Source organism: Lepidochelys olivacea (genome assembly GCF_965140295.1).
Source record: "Lepidochelys olivacea isolate rLepOli2 genome assembly, chromosome: 2".
Taxonomy (NCBI): Eukaryota; Metazoa; Chordata; order Testudines; family Cheloniidae; genus Lepidochelys; species Lepidochelys olivacea.
Window position 1 is genome coordinate 92,102,648 of NC_140412.1, and position 23,143 is coordinate 92,125,790.

Sequence of the window (23,143 nt, forward strand, 5' to 3'; positions counted from 1 at the left end):
CAGCGCGCACACGCCCCCGGGGGCCCCGCCTCCCCGAGCGGTCCGGCTATAATTCTCTGCCATTCTGCGGGCTCCGCGCTGCTCGTCTCCGCATCAACCACGATGCGGCGGGGGGAGACGAGACGAGACGTACAGCAGGGCCCAACATGGGAGACCCCAGACCCAAGTTCAGTACAGCCATTTACAACAGGGAGGGGGAAACGTGACGTTCATACACAGCGAACGGGCGAGCCAGGAGCAGAAGCGCGGTGGCCGCGGGAGGACGGGGCCTAGGGAAGGGGATTTTCACACCGTGTGAACGCGAAAGGATTGCGCTGAAGGTGAGGGAGGAAACCAGATTCAGTTCAGGGCGGGGGGGGAGCCGGAGCCCCGGGGAAGAGAAGGGCCGGATAACAAAAGGGGCTGAAACAGCCCCAGGTCGATAGCCCTGGGGAAAGGGAGACGCGCCGGGCCCGGGGCTCAGCCTCACCCGCAGGGCTGCTGGGGTGGGCTCCGAGCCCCAGACACGGGGTCACTGCGAGAGGGAGGCCCGGCGTGGGGAGCAGCCTGTACCCGCGGGGCGCCCCGGGGCGCCTCACCTGCTGCCGGAGGGGAAGCCCCGCTGGGCGGCTCCAGGGTGACGGTCCCGTCCTTCCAGACGCGGACGTGGGCAGCCGCCTCGGCCCTGGCGGCGGGGGTCTGGCGGCGGCGGCCCCGGGCCCGCAGGGAGCCGCAGCACTGGTAGCACACGGCCCACGCCTGCTCCTCGTTGATGGGCTGGTTGTAGAGCCGCAGGATCTGCTCCAGGGAGAGCGCGTCCCGCGCCCCGTCCTCCCTGCGGCAGGAGGCGTCTCCCGCCGCCGCCTCCCGGGACCAGTCCCCGGGCAGAGCCTCCGCCGCAGCCCCGGCGCGAGCCATCCCCGCTCCGCCGCGCCCGCTGCTGCCTGCCGCGCCTCACCGCAGGGAGCTCTGGGGCCGGGCCCCGCTGCGTCCCGTCCTCGCCGGCCTCATACTCCGCCCGCGCCGCCGGATACGCGGCGAGCGCCGACCCGCAGCAGCGCCCCAGCTCCTCACTGGCGGCGGCGGCGCGGCCGCCCGCTCCTAGCAACGCAACGGCGTCCCCTCCCGGCCGGGTCTCCGCGGCGCCGCAGCGCCTCCTGCCGGCGGGAGCGCGGGGCCGGGGCCGCGCCGGGCCGCCGCTCAGGCACTGGGAGGCGGTGGCTGGGGGGGGTTGCCGCGATTCAGTTCAGTGCGGCTCTCGCCGCCCCCTACGGCCGGCCGAAGCCCCTCCCCGGCCATCTTCCTTGCTCGAGCGCCTGCGGCACCGTACACAGCACCTCTGCGCTGGGACACGCGGGGCACAGACTTGCACAGGGGGGCTCGCAGTCAGGAAGCGTAAGCTACATCTGGGAACGGGGAGAGACAAAGCGCGGGCCAAAGGCAAAGAGGCGCTGGCTGTGCAACCAAGGTGACAGGCAGGAGCGTGAGACGGCCGCTTTCTACTCCAGCATCCAGCTCCCATAGCAACCTGCCAGCAGCGCAGGAGTAAATACGAAGGGGAGATGGATAGCGGTGTAATAAAACCCCCAGGCACTGTGGGAATCACCATAATGGAGCGTCTATACAGCTGAAAGAGGGTCTCTCTCTTTTATATGTGATCCTGACTTGATCACATTTATAATGTACAAGCAGAATAAAACCCAGCCTAGTAATAATCTATCTCTCTATCTATAGATAGATATATTTGGTGCTTTAAAGGGGCCAATTTCACAAAGCTGAAAACAATTATGACCCAAATCAGTTGGGAGAACATATTTAATTAGATCATTTTAAATGATAATGAGTAATAATTTTAAAATACCATAGTAGATTCACAGTTTCACAAATGAGGAAGAAGGTTGCTGTGGTTAAAATAAACTACTTAATCTAAAGGGAAACTGAAGCCAGCCCCAAAAATAAAATTATATATAACAAATTAAAGAAAGGGGAGGTCAATCATAAGGAATATAAATCAGAAGCTAAGAATTGCAGAAAATAAATAAGGGTACCTGAGGGGCAGAAGGTGAAATCTAAGGCCAGCAGAATTAAGGACAATAAGAAGTTTTTTAAAATATCATTACAAATATCAATTACAGTTTATAAGTACCTATGCGGGGAAGAAATATTTAATAATGGCACCTCAATCTAGCAGAGAAAGTATAACACAATCCACTGGCTGGAAGTTGAAACTAGACATATTCAGACTGGAATTAAGATAATTTTTTAACAGTGAGCGTAATTAACCATTGGAACAATTTACCAAAGGTCATGGTGGATTCTCCATCACTGACCATTTTTAAATCAAGATTGGAGGTTTTTTTCTAAAAGATATACTCTAGGAATTATTTTGGGGAAGTTCTATGGCTGTGCTATACAGGATGTCAGACTAGATGATCACAGATGGTCTCTTCGGGCCTTACAATCTATCAATCTTTTACACTTTGTTAACATTTGTATAGCTGGTCTAGACAATAAAATATTACTGAAATTAATTTACTCCCTACTCTGCCAATGCCCTCCTATCTGACAGTGAGCAACCCCTGGTGATCTTTGGATATATACTTTAAGGGTCTATAGGCCCTTTGCTAAACCAAGTCTTGCATCTATGGATTCTGCCTACATCTGTCCCTCCTTAAGATGTTAGTTTCCGTTTGTATTCATGCCACAGGATGAATTAATCTATAATTTTGCACAGCTGTGAAAATTTAAATCAATAATGGAAATAAAAAAACAAATAGGTATCAGTAGAAATTTTATATATATATATAAATTCTGCCAAACCTAATCATAATCATTGTGAGATTGATTCTGTATAGAACTTTTGTAACAAAACCCACAGCCAGGCAAAACTGTCTTGAAAGTGGAATAAACCATTTCAACACTAGATGTTTTATGACTACATTGGAAACCAATTGCAACCAGTGCAATGCTTTCAGTTAGAAAGCAAGTCTACGTACCTAGAGGTCTTCCTTTGTAACATGCAGAAATGATACATGAGGGGCATGGAGGGGGTCAAGTGCCACCCCCCCGATATCTGTTTGGCCTGTTCGGGAGGGAGGGAGGGAGGGAGAGGGACATGTGCGGGGTGGGGGCGTGGCACAGCAGCAGAAGGACAGAGCCCCCTCCTGCAGGTAACTCTGTTGGGGCGGGGAGAGCATGGTGGCCCTGGCTTGGGCGGGGTGAGTTCCTGGGCAGAGAAGACGTGTGGAGGTTATGTGTCCTCCCCTTTAGATTGTGCTCCCCAGTATAGGAAGGCATGAGTCGTCTATGGCATAGCATGAAAAACACTATACTCTAAAAAAAACTATTTTAATTAAACAATGGCCTGATACAGCAATCATGAGGCCTATATGCAATAAAATGCTTTCCCTTCGCAACGTCGAGGGACACTGCTATACATTCGGAACTCTTACTGTTCTGCACACTAAACTGGCAGGATTCAGTATAGAGCCATGAAAACTGAATTGCTCTCCAAATAGTAGGATGACTAGCGAACTTTGATTTTCCTATGTCTCACATTCCAGTACACTGTGGGTGACAGTCTGTACATGTCCTGTGATGTTACCATTTGTGAAGGCCTGTCATAGAGCCAACTAATGTTTAATTTCCCAAATATCCTAGAAATATCCCTCTTGCAGCAGAGGTTGAATTTGATTCATCATGGCACTAGGAGCTGGTACTTTTTTCTGGGAGAAAAATGGTCTAGAATTTAATCTTTACTTCTTTTTAAGAGTTCTAATTATTATGATTACAATAAAAACTTTAAGGATATGAACTGCATGTAACTCAAAGTACTGATGTCTTCTCTACAGGCAGCACAAAACAGTATCTGTAAGTGGTGTGGAATGCTCCCTTTCATCTTAATGGGACATTTACTAGTCATAATTTAAAATATCAGCATACATAACTATTTAATGGGTCAGTAAAGCATACAAAGAAGAATGGCAGTTATTGTGCACCTCTACACAATGTACTGAGCATCTTGTTTTGGTGTCAGAGGTAGACAGGACTTGATTTGAAAACAGATACTGAAAGAACTACCACTCCCCTCTCCTCTCCCCTCCCCACCCTCCCAATCCATTTTGCATAATTTTCTCTCTGTTAGAACACTAGGTGAAAGAGATGCACTCTGTTACTTATAGCACTTGTATATTAGAAGGTTTACAAAAATGTAAATTAGTGGGTATAATGTGAAGATTTCTATACTGTCACAGAGTTAGGGTGACCAGATGAAAGAGACAAAATATTGGGACACATGAGGGAAGCAAAAAAGAACAGTGGCCAAAAGCAGTTTTATTGGGATGTCTGGTCATCTTATACAGAGTTGCACTATGGAATTACACACAACCCTTTCTGATCAAATTTCTCTCACTCCTATTCAGTTAGATATGAGGTTTCTCTGATGATTTACTTAAATTGTAGTTTCTTCAGGGCAGGGACTGTCTTTTTGTTATCTCTTTATACAGGGTCTAGCACAAAAGGGGCCCTAATCAGGCCCCTATGCACTACTTCATTCAAATAATTACTCCAATGGCGTACTTGACCTCCAGTTTTCAGAGGCCTAAGCATCTGCATAAATCACTTTCTCCTACAGTTGGTCTCCTTCGCTCAGTGACTACCAAAGTAAGAGTTCAATAAGGTATGTTCAAGACCTTTTTTTTTTAAATTGGAATGAAACAAAATTAGTTTGAGTCTTTCTTCTGTCAACAAGACTGATCGGTGGCAGTATCCATTAACATCCATTATAAATTTGGGTTTCAAGATCATATTGTAATCTAGCTATATTCTACAGTATGGTTTTAATTCTCTCTAATCTAGTCTGTTCTATCCTGTCCTCCTTTCTGTGGCATCGATTCATTCATGACTTTCACTAAAGCTTTATCTATGGGTGGGATGCTTTAAAGTATTTTTTCACATTTTAAAAAAAATATGATTGATTAAAAAGCTAAAAACTTCTCATTTAAAATGTGACTATCTAAAAGTAGCCAAAATTCAGCTTACATTAAGCAACAGTACAAATTAATGCTGCACTGAAAGATCAATTTATACTATAGTTATTTCTTTGCAGTTCTCTTTCTACCATTTTATTCAGAATATCTAAGAGGGAAAAAAATGTATGTTCTTTGCATCCAACATTTATGTAAACTGTTGCAACTGACAAACTGCAATATTAAATTTTACAGAGTGACCTCTTCTGTATAAATTGAGTACTACAGGTTTAAGAGGCCAAAAAATTTAGATTTAAAAGACTCATGCCACAAAAGACTACAACCCCCCATTTTCTGAAATAGTTTACATTTGGCAGTATATTGTTTTTAATGTAACTGTAGTGGATTTGGGTAAGTTTCTACATTTACAGATATCAACGTACATACATACATACTTGAGCAAATTAATTATTTTAATAAAAATATATTGGGTTAATTTAGCTATATCCACCCAGTAAAGTGACCTCAATCTTTCAAGTAAAAATGGACAAATACTGGGGAAATAGCACTGTCAAAAGTTTTCATCAGGCAATTGGCTCATTGTGGGTCACTGGGCAAATCAAACCCTCTTGTGAGACCTCAGTCTCACAACTGTAAAACACGGATAAATACTGTTACCTTTGTACAGCACTTTGAGATCTTGAATGTAAGGCCAAGTCTATAACTCAAATGTACAATTAAAACCTGGGTGTTGCAGGACCAGTACTTTGTTACTATGAGTCAGTACTTTAATACTAAGTTGAGAGCGCTGTCCAGAGCACTCACAATGGAGCATTGGGGGATAGCTCTCAAAGGCCAATACCATCAAATTGCGACCACACTACCCCAAGTTTGACCATGCAAGGTCGATTTCAGCGCTAAGCCCCTTGTTGGGGGAGGAGTACAGAAATCAATTTTAAGAGCCCTTTAAGTCAAAAGAAAAGGAGTACTTGTGGCACCTTAGAGACTAACCAATTTATTTGAGCATGAGCTTTCGTGAGCTACAGCTCACTTCATCAGATGTATGCCGTGGAAACTGCAGCAGACTTTATATATACACAGAGAATATGAAAAAATACCTCCTCCCACCCCATTGTCCAGCTGGTAATAGCTTATCTAAAGTGATCAACAGGTGGGCCATTTCCAGCACAAATTCAGGTTTTCTCACCCTCCACCCTCCCACACAAATTCACTCTCCTGCTGGTGATAGCCCATCCAAAGTGACAACTCTTTACACAATGTGTATGATAATAAAGTTGGGCCATTTCCTGCACAAATCCAGGTTCTCTCACCCCCCTCCCAAAAACCACACACACAAACTCACTATCCTGCTGGTAATAGCTCATCCAAAGTGACCATTCTCCCTACAATGTGCATAATTAAGGTGGGCCATTTCCAGCACAAATCCAGGTTTTCTCACATCCCCCCCACCCCCATACACACACAAACTCACTCTCCTGCTGGTAATAGCTCATCCAAACTGACCACTCTCCAAGTTTAAATCCAAGTTAAACCAGAACATCTGGAGGGGGGGGGTAGGAAAAAACAAGAGGAAATAGGCTACCTTGCATAATGACTTAGCCACTCCCAGTCTCTATTTAAGCCTAAATTAATAGTATCCAGTTTGCAAATGAATTCCAATTCAGCAGTTTCTCGCTGGAGTCTGGATTTGAAGTTTTTTTGTTTTAAGATAGCGACCTTCATGTCTGTGATTGCGTGACCAGAGAGATTGAAGTGTTCTCCGACTGGTTTATGAATGTTATAATTCTTGACATCTGATTTGTGTCCATTTATTCTTTTACGTAGAGACTGTCCAGTTTGACCAATGTACATGGCAGAGGGGCATTGCTGGCACATGATGGCATATATCACATTGGTGGATGTGCAGGTATACGAGCCTCTGATAGTGTGGCTGATGTTATTAGGCCCTGTGATGGTGTCCCCTGAATAGATATGTGGGCACAATTGGCAATGGGCTTTGTTGCAAGGATAAGTTCCTGGGTTAGTGGTTCTGTTGTGTGGTATGTGGTTGTTGGTGAGTATTTGCTTCAGGTTGCGGAGCTGTCTGTAGGCAAGGACTGGCCTGTCTCCCAAGATTTGTGAGAGTGTTGGGTCATCCTTTAGGATAGGTTGTAGATCCTTAATAATGCGTTGGAGGGGTTTTAGTTGGGGGCTGAAGGTGACGGCTAGTGGCGTTCTGTTATTTTCTTTGTTAGGCCTGTCCTGTAGTAGGTAACTTCTGGGAACTCTTCTGGCTCTATCAATCTGTTTCTTTACTTCTGCAGGTGGGTATTGTAGTTGTAAGAAAGCTTGACAGAGATCTTGTAGGTGTTTGTCTCTGTCTGAGGGGTTGGAGCAAATGCGGTTGTATCGCAGAGCTTGGCTGTAGACGATGGATCGTGTGGTGTGGTCCGGGTAAAAGCTGGAGGCATGTAGGTAGGAATAGCGGTCGGTAGGTTTCCGGTATAGGGTGGTGTCTATGTGACCATTGTTTATTAGCACTGTAGTGTCCAGGAAGTGGATCTCTTGTGTGGACTGGACCAGGCTGAGGTTGGTGGTGGGATGGAAATTGTTGAAATCATGGTGGAATTCCTCAAGGGCTTCTTTTCCATGGGTCCAGATGATGAAGATGTCATCAATATAGCGCAAGTAGAGTAGGGGCTTTAGGGGACGAGAGCTGAGGAAGCGTTGTTCTAAATCAGCCATAAAAATGTTGGCATACTGTGGGGCCATGCGGGTACCCATAGCAGTGCCGCTGATCTGAAGGTATACATTATCCCCAAATGTGAAATAGTTATGGGTAAGGACAAAGTCACAAAGTTCAGCCACCAGGTTAGCCATGACATTATCGGGGATAGTGTTCCTGACGGCTTGTAGTCCATCTTTGTGTGGAATGTTGGTGTGAGGGCTTCTACATCCATAGTGGCCAGGATGGTGTTATCAGGAAGATCACCGATGGATTGAAGTTTCCTTAGGAAGTCAGTGGTGTCTCGAAGGTAGCTGGGAGTGCTGGTAGCGTAGGGCCTGAGGAGGGAGTCTACATAGCCAGACAATCCTGCTGTCAGGGTGCCAATGCCTGAGATGATGGGGCGCCCAGGATTTCCAGGTTTATGGATCTTGGGCAGTAGATAGAATATCCCAGGTCGGGGTTCCAGGGGTGTGTCTGTGCGGATTTGATCTTGTGCTTTTTCAGGAAGTTTCTTGAGCAAATGCTGTAGTTGCTTTTGGTAACTCTCAGTGGGATCATAGGGTAATGGCTTGTAGAAACTCGTGTTGGAGAGCTGCCGAGCAGCCTCTTGTTCATATTCCGACCTATTCATGATGACAACAGCACCTCCTTTGTCAGCCTTTTTGATTATGATGTCAGAGTTGTTTCTGAGGCTGTGGATGGCATTGTGTTCTGCACGGCTGAGGTTATGGGGCAAGTGATGCTGCTTTTCCACAATTTCAGCCCATGCACGTCGGCGGAAGCACTCTATGTAGAAGTCCAGTCTGCTGTTTCGACCTTCAGGAGGAGTCCACCTAGAATCCCTCTTTCTGTAGTGTTGGTAGGGAGGTCTCTGTGGATTAGTATGTTGTTCAGAGGTATTTTGGAAATATTCCTTGAGTCGGAGACGTCGAAAATAGGATTCTAGGTCACCACAGAACTGTATCATGTTCGTGGGGGTGGAGGGGCAGAAGGAAAGGCCCCGAGATAGAACAGCTGCTTCTGCTGGGCTCAGAGTATAGTTGGATAGGTTAACAATATTGCTAGGTGGGTTGAGGGAACCATTGCTGTGGCCCCTTGTAGCATGTAGTGGTTTAGAAAGTTTAGTGTCCTTTTTCTTTTGTAGAGAAGCAAAGTGTGCGTTGTAAATGGCTTGTCTAGTTTTAGTAAAATCCAGCCACGAGGAAGTTTGTGTGGAAGGTTGGTTTTTTATGAGAGTATCCATTTTTGAGAGCTCATTCTTAATCTTTCCCTGTTTGCTGTAGAGGACGTTGATCAGGTGATTCCGCAGTTTCTTTGAGAGCGTGTGGCACAAGCTGTCAGCATAGTCTGAAGCAAATACTCACCAACAACCACATACCACACAACAGAACCACTAACCCAGGAACTTATCCTTGCAACAAAGCCCGTTGCCAATTGTGCCCACATATCTATTCAGGGGACACCATCACAGGGCCTAATAACATCAGCCACACTATCAGAGGCTCGTATACCTGCACATCCACCAATGTGATATATGCCATCATGTGCCAGCAATGCCCCTCTGCCATGTACATTGGTCAAACTGGACAGTCTCTACGTAAAAGAATAAATGGACACAAATCAGATGTCAAGAATTATAACATTCATAAACCAGTCGGAGAACACTTCAATCTCTCTGGTCACGCAATCACAGACATGAAGGTCGCTATCTTAAAACAAAAAAACTTCAAATCCAGACTCCAGCGAGAAACTGCTGAATTGGAATTCATTTGCAAACTGGATACTATTAATTTAGGCTTAAATAGAGACTGGGAGTGGCTAAGTCATTATGCAAGGTAGCCTATTTCCTCTTGTTTTTTCCTACCCCCCCCCTCCAGATGTTCTGGTTTAACTTGGATTTAAACTTGGAGAGTGGTCAGTTTGGATGAGCTATTACCAGCAGGAGAGTGAGTTTGTGTGTGTATGGGGGTGGGGGGGATGTGAGAAAACCTGGATTTGTGCTGGAAATGGCCCACCTTAATTATGCACATTGTAGGGAGAATGGTCACTTTGGATGAGCTATTACCAGCAGGATAGTGAGTTTGTGTGTGTGGTTTTTGGGAGGGGGGTGAGAGAACCTGGATTTGTGCAGGAAATGGCCCAACTTTATTATCATGCACATTGTGTAAAGAGTTGTCACTTTGGATGGGCTATCACCAGCAGGAGAGTGAATTTGTGTGGGAGGGTGGAGGGTGAGAAAACCTGAATTTGTGCTGGAAATGGCCCACCTGTTGATCACTTTAGATAAGCTATTACCAGCTGGACAATGGGGTGGGAGGAGGTATTTTTTCATATTCTCTGTGTATATATAAAGTCTGCTGCAGTTTCCACGGCATACATCTGATGAAGTGAGCTGTAGCTCACGAAAGCTCATGCTCAAATAAATTGGTTAGTCTCTAAGGTGCCACAAGTACTCCTTTTCTTTTTGCAAATACAGACTAACACGGCTGTTACTCTGAAACCTTTAAGTCAAAGTAAATGGCTTCATCGTGTGGATGGGTGCAGGGTTAAATCAATCTAATGCTGCTAAATTCAACCTAAACTCGTAGTGTAGAGCAAGGTTTAAACAATGTCCCAAGATTGGTGTTATGTGGAATCATGCTGCTGAAGATCTCTACTTATGTCTCAGACAAAAGATAAGTTCTGTCTCTTTGTTATTACATACATATCTCAGGGCACTTTCCAGAGTTAGGGGTGTTACCTATGGCGTCAACCACAGTTACTATTAGCAGAAGCACTTGAGCTGGAGCTTCCTGGGATTATAGAAGCTGGCAGGGCGTAATTTTTCTTATTATATGTCCCTCTTTATCCATGGTACTCAAAGACAAGCTAGGACAAGCATCATATATAGTAAGCAGGATGTTGAGTCTTACTTTATTGTGCCGCTTGCAAGACTGAGGCTGTGCTGAACAGGCAGAGACCCTGAAGCGAATGCAGGGACAGTGAAGCAACTAACATGCAGCCAGTGCCTTCTGTGACGGAGGTAATCATTGCCAGGAAGCCAGAGACAGTGAAGGAGCAGAGCTGGGTCTGTGATGCATGCTAATGCTGAGAAATTATTTTTCAATACATTAGGTAAATTAAATGCTCCAAACTTCATTAACACAAGTTAAAGTTGCCCAGAGGTGTCTTGTGCCATTCCAGCTGTGGAGAATGGCTAAACTTAAGCTCTGAAAACCAGGACATAAAAAGTTGCCACCCTTGCAACACCTTAACTCTGCCCCCACACCAGCACATACATATTAGCACTCTACTCTCACATACTATGGACATTTTGAAAACAAAGCACTTGAGCATTACGGAACAAAAATCTCATCTTTGCTAAGGTAAAACTTGGTTTAGGTCAGGTGTAGCAAACAGGAGCTACCTACACTGGACTATGCTCACCCAGTCTATTACATTAAAATTACCCCGGACTTCCTAAATGTTACCCCCACCCCCCACATCACACTTGCCAAAAGAGTTCCTTCTACACATGCAAATTATTCCAGAATAAGATAGCAGGTGAATTTAAAATTTGAAATAGAATTTAAAATGTGGAATAAGTGTCCACACATACAGCTGTTCAGAAATCATTATTCCTGAACAATTTCATGTGTAGACAAGGCATAAGCCCTGGAGGCTACTACCATATTTGCCACCAGATTGCGGACAATTTCCCTGGAAGATGATATCCTTGCGCACCTCCACTAACACAACCTACAAAATTCAATGCTGAAATGAAGCATACTTGATCTATAAGTACACAAGCACTTCATATCACTCACAGCTCTGCCAAGCTGCTCCAGCTAATCCCTCCAGCATTCAATACAGCTACTCTTAACACAGTGAATACAGCTGGAATGTGTGCAGATAAATGCTGGGAATTCAAATATGTGGAACACAACATAGTGGAATATTCTCTTTATCTCTCCTCGTGTCTATTTATTGTAGATTCATAGAGTTAGAGGCCACAAGAAACAAAAGATTGTTTAGTCTGACCTGTATAATACACACCAGAGCATTTCACCCACTTACTCCTGTATTGAGCCGAATGACTAAAGCATCTTCCAGCAAGGCATCCACAATCTTGATTTGAAGACATCAAAGATGGAGAATCCACCTCTCTTGGTAGTTTGTTAAACCTTTGCACCTCTCTTACTGAACCATTCCCAGTGGCTACTACCAGCACCAGGAGTATGGGGGGGAAGGGGACAGTTACGTTTGCACTGTGGGGGTGGTACGTACTTTAACTTTGTGTTTCTTGGTTTTCAGAGGGGTTAATTCATCACTCTACACATTCTGGAAGGGCAAGATGCACCAACTCTGCATTAATGAAGTTTTTGGGCATTTAATAAAATGTGGAAACTATTATATTGCCATTGCAGAACCATTGATGTTGACACTTTAGCCCTTGCTACATCTCACACTCCGGACACTGGTAACCTCTTTGAACATACACCAGAAAAATATATTCTCTGACCTATCTAACAATGGTAATTTTAGTGACACCATTACCATTATAGCAGCCCTCAAAGTGCACACACATTTTAACTTCTTCTACTCCTAGGAATCACAAACAAAACTTCAAAACATGCATAACATTTACCAAATTAAATATGCCTGTCCTGGGAAAATTTAGGATTATGGCAGAAAATGAAAAGATCCCTGGATTAGTTACTACAGACCTCAGTTCACCCTTACAATCATGAGCAGTGGGAGAGGAAAGGCCACCTTATAAAAATGTAAGGAGGTACGGACGGGAACTAATGAAGCGAGAATTCAATTTCCATACCAGTCTAGCAGAGATGACTCTCAACTAAAATGGCCACTTAAGTGACAGTAGCCTGAAAACTCCCAGTAGTTCCAAGGGAAGCCTCATAAATAGGGCCCTATCAAATTTACGGCAGTGAAAAGCACATTACGGACCATGAAATCTGGTCTTCCTTGTGAAATCTGGTCTTGTGTACTTTTTTACCCAATTAGTACAGATTTCACGAGGGACACCACTGTTTCTGAAACTGGGGGTCCCAACCCAAAAGGAGATCACTGGGGAATCACATGGTTAGTGTAGGGGGTGCAGTAGTGCCACCCTTAGTTCTGTGTTGGCTTCAGAGCTAGATGGCTGGAGAGCAGCAGCTGCTGGCCGGGCGCCCAGCACTGAAGGCAGCGCCCGGCCAGCAGCAGTGCAGACATAAGGGCGGCAATACCATACCATGCCATCCTTACTTCAAGTAACACCAGCAGGCAAGGAACAGATGGACCAACACAGGAGGGAAGAATTTTCCTCAAGAAAGAGGACAATGCCATTTGACCAAAAGACTTGACTGCAGGATCCAGTGGAAACAGGACTAGGAAGTAAGTTAACACAGGTTGTAGAAGGATTTAGCTAGTGAAGGACAGCTCTGACACAAATGATAGGAACTCTAAGGCCTGGTCTACACTAAGACTTTAGGTCGAATTTAGCATCGTTAAATAGATGTAAACCTGCACCCGTCCACACAATGAAGCCCTTTATTTCGACTTAAAGGGCTCTTAAAATCGATTTCCTTACTCCACCCCTGACAAGTGGATTAGCGCTTAAATTGACCGTGCCAACTCGAATCTGGGGTATTGTGGACACAATTCGATGGTATTGGCCTCTGGGAGCTATCCCAGAGTGCACCATTGTGACCGCTCGGGACAGCACTCTCAACTCAGATGCACTGGCCAGGTAGACAGGAAAAGAACCGCAAACTTCTGAATCTCATTTCCTGTTTGGCCAGCGTGGCAAGCTGCAGGTGACCAGGCAGAGCTCATCAGCACAGGTGACCATAATGGAGTCCCAGAATCGCAAAAGAGCTCCAGCATGGACAGAACAGGAGGTACGGGATCTGATCGCTGTTTGGGGAGAGGAATCCGTGCTATCAGAACTCCGTTCCAGTTTTCGAAATGCCAAAACCTTTGTCAAAATCTCCCAGGGCATGAAGGACAGAGGCCATAACAGGGACCCGAAGCAGTGCCGCGTGAAACTGAAGGAGCTGAGGCAAGCCTACCAGAAAACCAGAGAGGCGAACGGCCGCTCCGGGTCAGAGCCCCAAACATGCCGCTTCTATGATGAGCTGCGTGCCATTTTAGGGGGTTCAGCCAACACTACCCCAGCCGTGTTGTTTGACTCCTTCAATGGAGATGGAGGCAACACAGAAGCAGGTTTTGGGGATGAAGATGATGATGATGTTGTTGTTGTAGATAGCTCACAGCAAGGAAGCGGAGAAACCGGTTTTCCCGACAGCCAGGAACTGTTTCTAACCCTGGACCTGGAGCCAGTACCCCCCGAACCCACCCAAGGCTACCTCCTGGACCCAGCAGGCAGAGAAGGGACCTCTGGTGAGTGTACCTTTTAAAATACTATACATGGTTTAAAAGCAAGCATGTGAAAGGATTACTTTGCCCTGGCATTCGCGGTTCTCCCAGATGTACTCCTAAAGCTTTTGCAAAAGGTTTCTGGGGAGGGCAGCCTTATTGTGTCCTTTATGGTAGGACACTTTACCACTCCAGGCCAGTAACACGTACTCGGGAATCATTGTAGAACAAAGCATTGCAGTGTATGTTTGCTGGCATTCAAACAACATCCGTTCTTAATCTCTCTGTGTTATCCTCAGGAGAGTGAGATATAAGTCATGGTCACCTGGTTGAAATAGAGTGCTTTTCTTCAGGGGACACTCAGAGGAGCCCATTCCTGCTGGGCTGTTTGCCTGTGGCTAAACAGAAATGTTCCCCGCTGTTAGCCACAGGGAGGGGGGAAGGTTGAGGGGGTAGCCACGCGGTGGGGAGAGGCAAAATGCGACCTTGTAACGAAAGCACATGTGCTATGTATGTAATGTTAACAGCAAGGTTTACCCTGAAAGAGTGTAGCCACTGTTTTATAAAATGTGTCTTTTTAAATACCGCTGTCCCTTTTTTTTAACTCCACCAGCTGCATGTGTTTCAATGATCACAGGATCTTCTCCTTCCCAGAGGCTAGTGAAGCTTAGAAAGAAAAAAAAACGCACTCGCGATGAAATGTTCTCCAAGCTCATGCTGTCCTCCCACACTGACAGAGCACAGACGAATGCGTGGAGGCAAATAATGTCAGAGTGCAGGAAAGCACAAAATGACCGGGAGGAGAGGTGGCCGGCTGAAGCGAGGGCTGAAGCCTTAATGTGGCGGCAGCGTGATGAGAGGAGGCAGGATTCAATGCTGAGGCTGCTGGAGGACCAAACCAGTATGCTCCAGTGTATGGTTGAGCTGCAGCAAAGGCAGCTGGAGCACCTCTGTAACCAACCGCCGTCCTCCCCAAGTTCCATAGCCTCCACACCCAGATGCCCAAGAACGCAGTGGGGGGGCCTCCGGCCAACCAGCCACTCCACCAAAGAGGATTGCCCAAAAAAAAAGAAGGCTGTCATTCAATAAATTTTAAAGTTGTAAACTTTTAAAGTGCTGTGCTTAAAGTGCTGTGTGGCATTTTCCTTCCCTCCTCCACCACCCCTCCTGGGCTACCTTGGTAGTCATCCCCCTATTTGTGTGATGAATGAATAAAGAATGCATGAATGTGAAGCAACAATGACTTTATTGCCTCTGCAAGCAGTGATTGAAGGGAGGAGGGGCGGGTGGTTAGCTTACAGGGAAGTAGATTGAACCAAGGGGCGGGGGGTTTCATCAAGGAGAAACAAACAGAACTTTCACACCGTAGCCTGGCCAGTCATGAAACTGGTTTTCAAAGCTTCTCTGATGCGTACCGCGCCCTCCTGTGCTCTTCTATCCGCCCTGGTGTCTGGCTGCGCGTAACCAGCAGCCAGGCGATTTGCCTCAACCTCCCACCCCGCCATAAACGTCTCCCCCTTACTCTCTCAGATATTGTGGAGCACACAGCAAGCAGTAATAACAGTGGGAATATTGGTTTCACTGAGGTCTAAGCGAGTCAGTAAACTGCGCCAGCGCGCCTTTAAACGTCCAAATGCACATTCTACCACCATTCTGCACTTGCTCAGCCTGTAGTTGAACAGCTCCTGACAGCTGTCCAGGCTGCCTGTGTACGGCTTCATGAGCCATGGCATTAAGGGGTAGGCTGGGTCCCCAAGGATAACTATAGGCATTTCAACATCCCCAATGGTTATTTTCTGGTCTGGGAATAAAGTCCCTTTCTGCAGCTTTTGAAACAGACCAGAGTTCCTGAAGATGCGAGCGTCATGCACCTTTCCCGGCCATCCCACGTTGATGTTGGTGAAACGTCCCTTGTGATCCACCAGAGCTTGCAGCACTATCGAAAAGTACCCCTTGCGGTTTATGTACTCGGCGGCTTGGTGCTCCGGTGCCAAGATAGGGATATGGGTTCCGTCTATGGCCCCACCACAGTTAGGGAATCCCATTGCAGCAAAGCCATCCACTATGACCTGCACAGTTCCCAGGGTCACTACCCTTGATATCAGCAGATCTTTGATTGCGTGGGCTACTTGCATCACAGCAGCCCCCACAGTAGATTTGCCCACTCCAAATTGATTCCCAAATGACCGGTAGCTGTCTGGCGTTGCAAGCTTCCACAGGGCTATCGCCACTCGCTTCTCAACTGTGAGGGCCGCTCTCATCTTGGTATTCATGTGCTTCAGGGCAGGGCAAAGCAAGTCACAAAGTTCCATGAAAGTGCCCTTACACATGCGAAAGTTTCGCAGTCACTGGGAATCGTCCCAGACCTGCAACACTATGCGGTCCCACCAGTCTGTGCTTGTTTCCCGAGCCCAGAATCGGCGTTCCACAGCACGAACCTGCCCCATTAGCACCATGTTGCATGCATTGGCAGGGCCCATGCTTTCAGAGAAATCTGTGTCCATGTCCTGATCACTCACGTGACCGCGCGGACGTCGCCTCCTCGCCTGGTATCGCTTTGCCAGGTTCCGGTGCTGCATATACTGCTGGATAATGCGTGTGGTGTTTAATGTGCTCCTAATTGCCAAAGTGAGCTGAGTGGCCTCCATGCTTGCCTTGGTATGGCATCCGCACAGAAAAAAGGCGCGGAACGATTGTCTGCCGTTGCTCTGACAGAGGGAGGGGCGACTGACGACACGGCTTACAGGTTGGCTTCAGGGAGCTAAAATCAACAAAGGGGGTGTCTTTACATCAAGGAGTATTTCAGGCAGGACTTCACGGAGGGTTCCAATAAGAAATGGTGCACCTAAGATATCGTTCTTATTGGAACAAGGAGGTTAGCCTGGCCTCTGATTGATACATGGCTAGATTTACCTCGCTGCACCTTCTCTGTGAGTGACTCCAGTGTGACCTAGAGGAATGAGTCCCCTAGACGGGGGAGGAGGCAAATGAGTACAAAACAAATCTGGTCTATTTCTTGTTTTGATCCACTCCATCTATCTTTTACATCTTTGGCTGGCAGCAGACGGTGCAGAAGGACTGCATGCCATCCACATCTCATGGCTGCTCGGCAGAAGATGGTACAGTCCTACTGCTAGCCATCCTCATCTCTTGCCTGCCTGGCAGAAGATGGTACAGTACGACTGCTAGCAATCCGTATCGCCTGCCTGCTCACCATAAGACGGTTCAATAGGACTGACTGCAGGACTAAAGAGAATGACCTGGTCAAGTCACTCCAAATTTAGTCCCTGCGCCCATGTCTATCCAGGCGCTCCCAGCCGACGTGGCCAGGAGCACCTCGGACATGACGATGACGGCTACCAGTTGTATTGCACCGTCTGCTGCCACAAGGCAAGGGGTTGCTGCTACTGTGTAGCAAAGCCATACCGCGTCTGCCAGCACCCAGGAGACATAGGGTGACGGTTACCTTAGCGGGCTCCATGCTTGCCGTGGTATGGCGTCTGCACAGGTAACTCAGGAAAAAAGGCGCGAAACGACTGTCTGCCCTTGCTTTCACGGAGGGAGGGAGGGAACGGGGGCCTGACGATATGTACCCAGAACCACCCGAGACAATGTTTTAGCCCCATCAGGCATTGGGATCTCAACCCAAAATTCCAATGGGCAGCGGAGACTGCGGGAACTGTGGATAGCTATCCACAGTGCAACGCTCCGGAAGTCGACTCTAGCCTCGGTACTGTGGAAGCACTCCGCCAAGTTAATGCACTTAATGCACTTGGAGCATTTTCTGTGGGGACACACACACTCGAATATATAAAACCGATTTCTAAAAAACCGACTTCTATAAATTCGACCTTATTCCGTAGTGTAGACATACCCTAAGTGCCTGTAGCCTGGTGTTAAAGAACCTCAGAAGGAAGAATTTAGGACTTTTCCCAACTAATCAGGAAGCTATCAAATGAGATATCCTAGGACTCTATCCTGTGATTGCTTCCTAAGCGCTGTCAAAAGATGCCTAGACCAATATGTAATTGAGACAGGGATAAAAGTGTATCCCCTCCTAACAAAGTGACTGTTAGCATATTGGTGAAAATATTTGGTGCAAACCAGAAACAAAAAAAAGGGGGGGAGGGACGGTTGACAAAGTGAAAGAGTCTCCCAAGAGTAAGCAAAGGAAACACCAGTGGACTTGGGTAAATAGGAATGTACAGAAAGGATGCTTACTTTTGATGAATCCTTCCACAATTTACAACTGTGAAAAAGAAGTAGATATTTGCATACATGTTTTAATGAATGCAGATCTTTACCTCTAAAAATGTAAATAAAGCAACTTTTATTAAAATAAAAATATACACTTTATATAAATACACATTACAGTATATACAAGTATTTTTCCTTAATTTTGTTTTAAATACACACATTAAAATATTCACAACCATCATCAGAGTGGTGTTTATCCAAAGTGAAACATGAAATGTTGTAATTAATATGATTTTTAATAATAATGTTCATTTGTACTAACACTTATGTACACTGTTTCAAGGCTCTAAGAAGTATACGTGATTTTTTTTTAAAGTACAGAGCGATATTTACAAGCAAACATGATCCAAACAGCACATGCAGATTCAGGATATGTAAACACTCGCACACGAACTGCAAGCCGCACTTGGTCTCCTCTACAACAGATTATTTCTTCACAGAAAGGAGACCTATTTGGCAGAGAGGAAACATGAATAATATGGTTTAAATATTGCGATTAGTTATGAGTGACTAAATCACTATTAAACTTTTTAGCTAAAAAAAATTGTACAAGTATTAATCATAATTGAAGTGATAGACATATTTCCAGGACATCAATATGCCAAGAATCTGGCTTTTTGATGCTATGACAGAGTAACATCATTATACGATTGGTAGGACCCTACCAATTTCACAGCCGTGCACGGACCGTGAAATCAGCCCTCCCGCAAGAAATCTGATCTCCCCAGCTGCTGGGAGCCTGGGGCTCCTAGCCATGCTGGTGAGGGACAGGACTTGTCCTTCTCCTACATGGCTTCTCTTGGTGAGGAGATCAGATCCACCTCCAGAGACAGCACAGAAAGGAGGGTGGTACACCTTCACTTCTGTGCTGCAGCAGCCCGGGAGCTGGGCTTCTGTCCCCTACCTGCCCCAGCCCCTGAAGTTCCTGCCGTGGCTCTAGGCGCTGAGCTCCTGGCTTCCCCTTCCACCCCCAGCAGCTCCTGCCGGGCTGGGGACTTCTGCTCCCTGTTGCTCCAGCCGGAGAAGCCCAGGCTTGGGGCTTTTACACATCCCCCACCCCCGGACAGCCCGGGCTCCCACAGCACCACACCCCACCAGCCAGGGCAACCGAGGCTTGGAGCTTTGGCACCTCCCTCCTGCTGGAGTGGCTCAGGGCTTCTGCCCCCCCAGCCGGAGCTCAGGGCAACCCAGGCTCAAGGCTTCAGCCCCGCAGCTGCAGTTGGGGCTCGGGGTGCCTGGGCTTGACTCTTCTTCCCCCAGGGCTCCTGCCAGGGCTCAGGGTGACCCAGTTGGGGTTTCTGCCCTATGGCTTCTTTTGGGGTTGGGAAACCCATTTTTCCAGGGAGCCCCTGCCTTAATCTGTCACTGGCCTGGACTAGCTCCGAGCAGCATGGGAGTGGGGGATCCTACCCATCTCCACCTCCCGGAACCTTCTCTAACTGCTGGAAGCTCAGAGGCTACTAGCTAGGCAGCACAGAAGTGAGGGTGGCAATCTTGGGACCAATGTTCCCTCTAATTTTTGACAGGCTGTGCGTGCAAAAAATGTCTTCTGTGCAAATTGTTGTGTGCGCGGTGTTTCGCCGTGTGCACAGGGTTCAGGATCCGTGTGTGCGCGCACACCTTAGCAGGAACAGTGCTTGGGACCCCCCCTCTACAACAACTTTGCAATCTCCCCATGATCCCATTTTGGGTCGGGATCCCCATGGTTACAGCACCATGAAATTTTAGTTATAAACATCTGCAATTGTGAAATCGACCAATTTTAAAACCCTCTGGCTGTGAAATTGATCAGAATGAACCATGAATTTGGTAGGGCCCTACCTATTAGTATTGAAAAGTAAATAACCTGAATGAAACCAAGCACAGGCCTCTTTGTATATCACCCCACTAAACACTTCCAACAACAAGATGCTGGGTTATATATTTCTGCTTTTCACTTACTGACTTAAGTGAATTTTCAATCCATGGGGCAGTGATCATAGGAAAAATAATTTGATTTTGCTTGATAATGTGAAGTGTCTCAAGTGTTTTAATAAATCTAACTGTCACAGCCTTGACCTCTCAGCTAATACTGCCAATAATTCTACTGATTGTAGTTACCGTGATATTAACAGCTGTCCATTAGATAGATACGGGCCTCAGACAATTTATTTATTTCACACAGGCTACTAAATAGTTACTACCGATCTGAACTAGATTTAGATTAGTGACCTAGATGGGAAAAGCTCTGTTCCCCATTTCCCGTTCATTATGCCATTCTGTTTTCTTGTTAAATCCCTTATGAATAAAAGGTGATAATTTAGAATTATTTCAACTTCATCAATTATGAAAACTCACAATCGATTACATGTTTATAAAATCTAATACTACTAGATTTACATCTTAATCTTACCGAAGGCATGTAGAAAATGCTCTCCTTGCATTTCTGTAAACAAAATGGATGGGGAATCCTTTAAATGTGTGACCATCAGGTACTGCTCTCCTTATAGCATCCTGAAATTCTTCATTTCCTGCAGAGATGCTTGTGGCGCGTTCAAGCTCATAGGCTGCCAAGGCTGGTGACAAGAGATAGGATAGCTGGTCATCCCAAACTGTAGTAAGGCCTAGATCCTGTAGGATGAATCACAGAACAGAATGATTGGTCTCAAGGCACTAAAAAAAAAGTTTAAACATATGGTAGATTAAAACAACATCTATTACATATGTGTGCTGAGATCAAGTCTATCATGCTGACCAATACTGTCTTATTGTTTCCTTATAGTCCTGTCAGTATCCATCTGCTATCTCTTGTTTAATACTTCAATTGTAAGCTCTTTGGGGCAGGGTCTTTTTGTTCTGTGTTTGTACGGAACCTAGTGCAATGGGGTCCTGCTCCATGACTAGAGCGCTGAGGCCCTACAATATTACAAATAATAAACAAACAACAACAAATCTTTCATTAATCAGTCAATGTTGGAAATGAAAAGTAAAAAAGGTCAGTACGGCCTACCAACTACTATTACAAAAATGTGCCTTTGGCAGGAATTACACTGATACACAGAAGATTTAGTTCAGGATGAGCTGCACGTGGGGTAACTTTGTACTCAAAGGGAAATCTGTTTTAGAGGCAATGATGGGAGGGCTACAGTTCGTGTGGTTCAGGCAGGGGTGGGCAAACTACCGTCCAGGGGCCACAGCCGGTCCTCCAGACATTTTAATCCGGTCCTCAAGCTCCTGCCGCGAAGTGGGGTCCAGGGCTTGCCCCGCTCTGGCGCTCCAGCCGGGGAGCAGGGTAGGGGTCTTGCCCCACTCCACACAGCTCCCAGAAGCAGCAGCATGTCCCTCCTACAGCTCCTACGCATAGGGGCAGCCAGAGGGCTCCGCATGCTGCCCCTGCCCCAAGTGCTGCCCCCACAACTCCCACTAGCCAGAAACCACAGCCAATGGGAGCTGTAAGGGCAGCACCTGCACACAGGACAGAGCCGCCTGGCCGCACCTCTGGGTAGGAGCCACAGGGGGGACATGCCACTGTTTCTTGGAGCTGCTTGAGGTAAGCGCCGCCTGGACCCTGCCCCCCTGACCTTTTCGTGCAACCCAACCCCCTGCCCCAGTCCTGATCCCCCACCCGCCCTCCAAACCCATCAGCCCCAGCCCGGAGCACCCTCCTGAACCCCCAACCCCTCATCCCCAGCCCCACCCCAGAGCCCGCACCCCCAGCTGGAGCCCTCCAACCCCCAATTTCGTGAGCATTCATGGCCCGCCATACAGTTTCCATACCCATATGTGGCCCTCGAGCCAAAAAGTTTGCCCACCCCTGTTCTACAGCAATTATGAGACCTGAATCCATGGCAACAACAGACTTAGAATTTTGTATGTTCTGTTTTTCTCCTAGCTCTGAACTGTGAATTAGCAAAAATTAAAAGTAAAGTCAGAGTACAAGTCAAGAAAAAAGAAAAGCAGACTAGAAATAAATACAATTGACCTAATTACAAAGTAATTTTTGCATAAAGCCAAGAGCCACTTTGTTAGCATGTGTGTAAAAAAAGAGCAAGGCAAATCCCAAAGCAAGATTCACTTACAAATAACATTTCTACTGTCCCAGTAAAAATAATTTCCAAAGGGAATGGACTGCATAACCTGACTTTAAAAAAAAAATACATAAATTGAAAACTACAAAATTCAGTACTGTGCATGATCTTTATTTGCTCTATATAATGTAGTACCTTGTTTGTCCAATCTACTGTTAAAAAATTCCTGTTTAGGAAATTAAAGAGTGTTTGGTGCATAGTACTGGGCTTCAAACTAAGCCCACTAACTTCTTCTTCCGCAGCAAGTATTGACAGTCTTGAGGCATGAATAATTAATCTCAAGATTTACATAAAATAAAAAGCATGGATAAGGATACAGTTAATTAACTTGGTTTGTGATCATGTCAGATAAACTTTGTGGGTTAGGTCTATCTAGTACAAGAATGAGACCGTGCCAAAAAACTGCCATGCCCCCACAGATTCTAGAGAAAGTGGCTCAATAGCATTCCTTTCTCTGAGTCGTAAAAGGAAAAAATGGTCCAATTTACTGCTGGGGGATACCATTACAATGAGATGTGATATGGAGATCATGACCAACTGCTACTAAAGACACTGTCTTCTAAGAATGTGGCTGTTACTCCTGATATGGCTAAACTGCAATTAAGGTAACTACATTAATCAACCCAAATTCCTCTTGTAGTTTAAACTGAATAAATAATTCAGTTCTTGTCCTAAACTTTTGTGTTATGTCAGTAGTAGGTAGGCTGGCCAGATAGCAAGTGTGAAAAAGGGGGACACGTTGGGGTTTTTTGGGAGAGGGAGGGGGTGTAGTTGTGTATGTAAGA

General features: G+C 46.3%; 3 protein-coding genes across 13 annotated transcripts in view; 1 reads left to right on the forward strand and 2 right to left on the reverse strand.

Annotated features, from left to right (window-relative positions):
* Positions 1–1,088, reverse strand: part of SPIRE1 (spire type actin nucleation factor 1) — a 171,804-nt gene extending 170,716 nt beyond the window's left edge. Inside the window, exon 1 of one of the 2 annotated variants that reach the window (XM_084620673.1) lies at positions 579–1,088. In XM_084620673.1, the coding sequence (XP_084476799.1) occupies positions 579–897 (319 nt within the window). In that variant the 5' untranslated portion in view covers positions 898–1,088. The remainder of the gene's footprint in view (positions 1–578) is intronic. The other variant, XM_084620674.1, reaches the window with a different exon arrangement.
* On the forward strand, positions 76–15,219 carry LOC311516525 (myb/SANT-like DNA-binding domain-containing protein 7). 6 transcript variants are annotated; one of them, XR_014710431.1, is made up of 5 exons: positions 76–320; positions 4,485–4,657; positions 13,458–13,556; positions 13,921–14,058; positions 14,648–15,219. XR_014710431.1 is itself a non-coding variant. In XM_084620686.1 (5 exons), exons 3-5 carry the CDS (start codon positions 13,509–13,511, stop codon positions 15,121–15,123), a joined length of 930 nt encoding a protein of 309 aa, XP_084476812.1. In that variant the 5' UTR covers positions 76–320; positions 4,485–4,657; positions 13,458–13,508; the 3' UTR covers positions 15,124–15,219. The 6 variants fall into 6 exon arrangements, 5 of the variants coding, with proteins under 5 accessions (XP_084476812.1, XP_084476809.1, XP_084476811.1 ...); XM_084620686.1 differs by having other exon boundaries at positions 13,653–14,058; XM_084620683.1 differs by having other exon boundaries at positions 13,458–14,058.
* A 3,240-nt stretch (positions 15,220–18,459) lies between these two features.
* The window catches only part of CEP76 (centrosomal protein 76), a 45,615-nt gene continuing 40,931 nt past the window's right edge, over positions 18,460–23,143 (reverse strand). For 4 of the 5 annotated variants that reach the window (XM_084620680.1, XM_084620677.1, XM_084620679.1 and 1 more), the window contains exons 11-12: positions 20,684–20,901; positions 18,460–18,740 (exon numbers count right to left, since the gene is read on the reverse strand). In XM_084620680.1, coding sequence (XP_084476806.1) covers positions 18,602–18,740; positions 20,684–20,901 — 357 coding nt within the window. In that variant the 3' untranslated portion in view covers positions 18,460–18,601. The remainder of the gene's footprint in view (positions 18,741–20,683; positions 20,902–23,143) is intronic. The other variant, XM_084620681.1, reaches the window with a different exon arrangement.

Bases quoted from the DNA above. Each gene is read 5' to 3' on its own strand.
- LOC311516525 (XM_084620683.1), top strand. From the start codon at position 13,509: ATGGAGTCCCAGAATCGCAAAAGAGCTCCAGCATGGACAGAACAGGAG. The intron at 14,059-14,647 runs GTGAGTGTACCT...TAACTCCACCAG, and splicing joins AGGCAGAGAAGGGACCTCTG to CTGCATGTGTTTCAATGATC.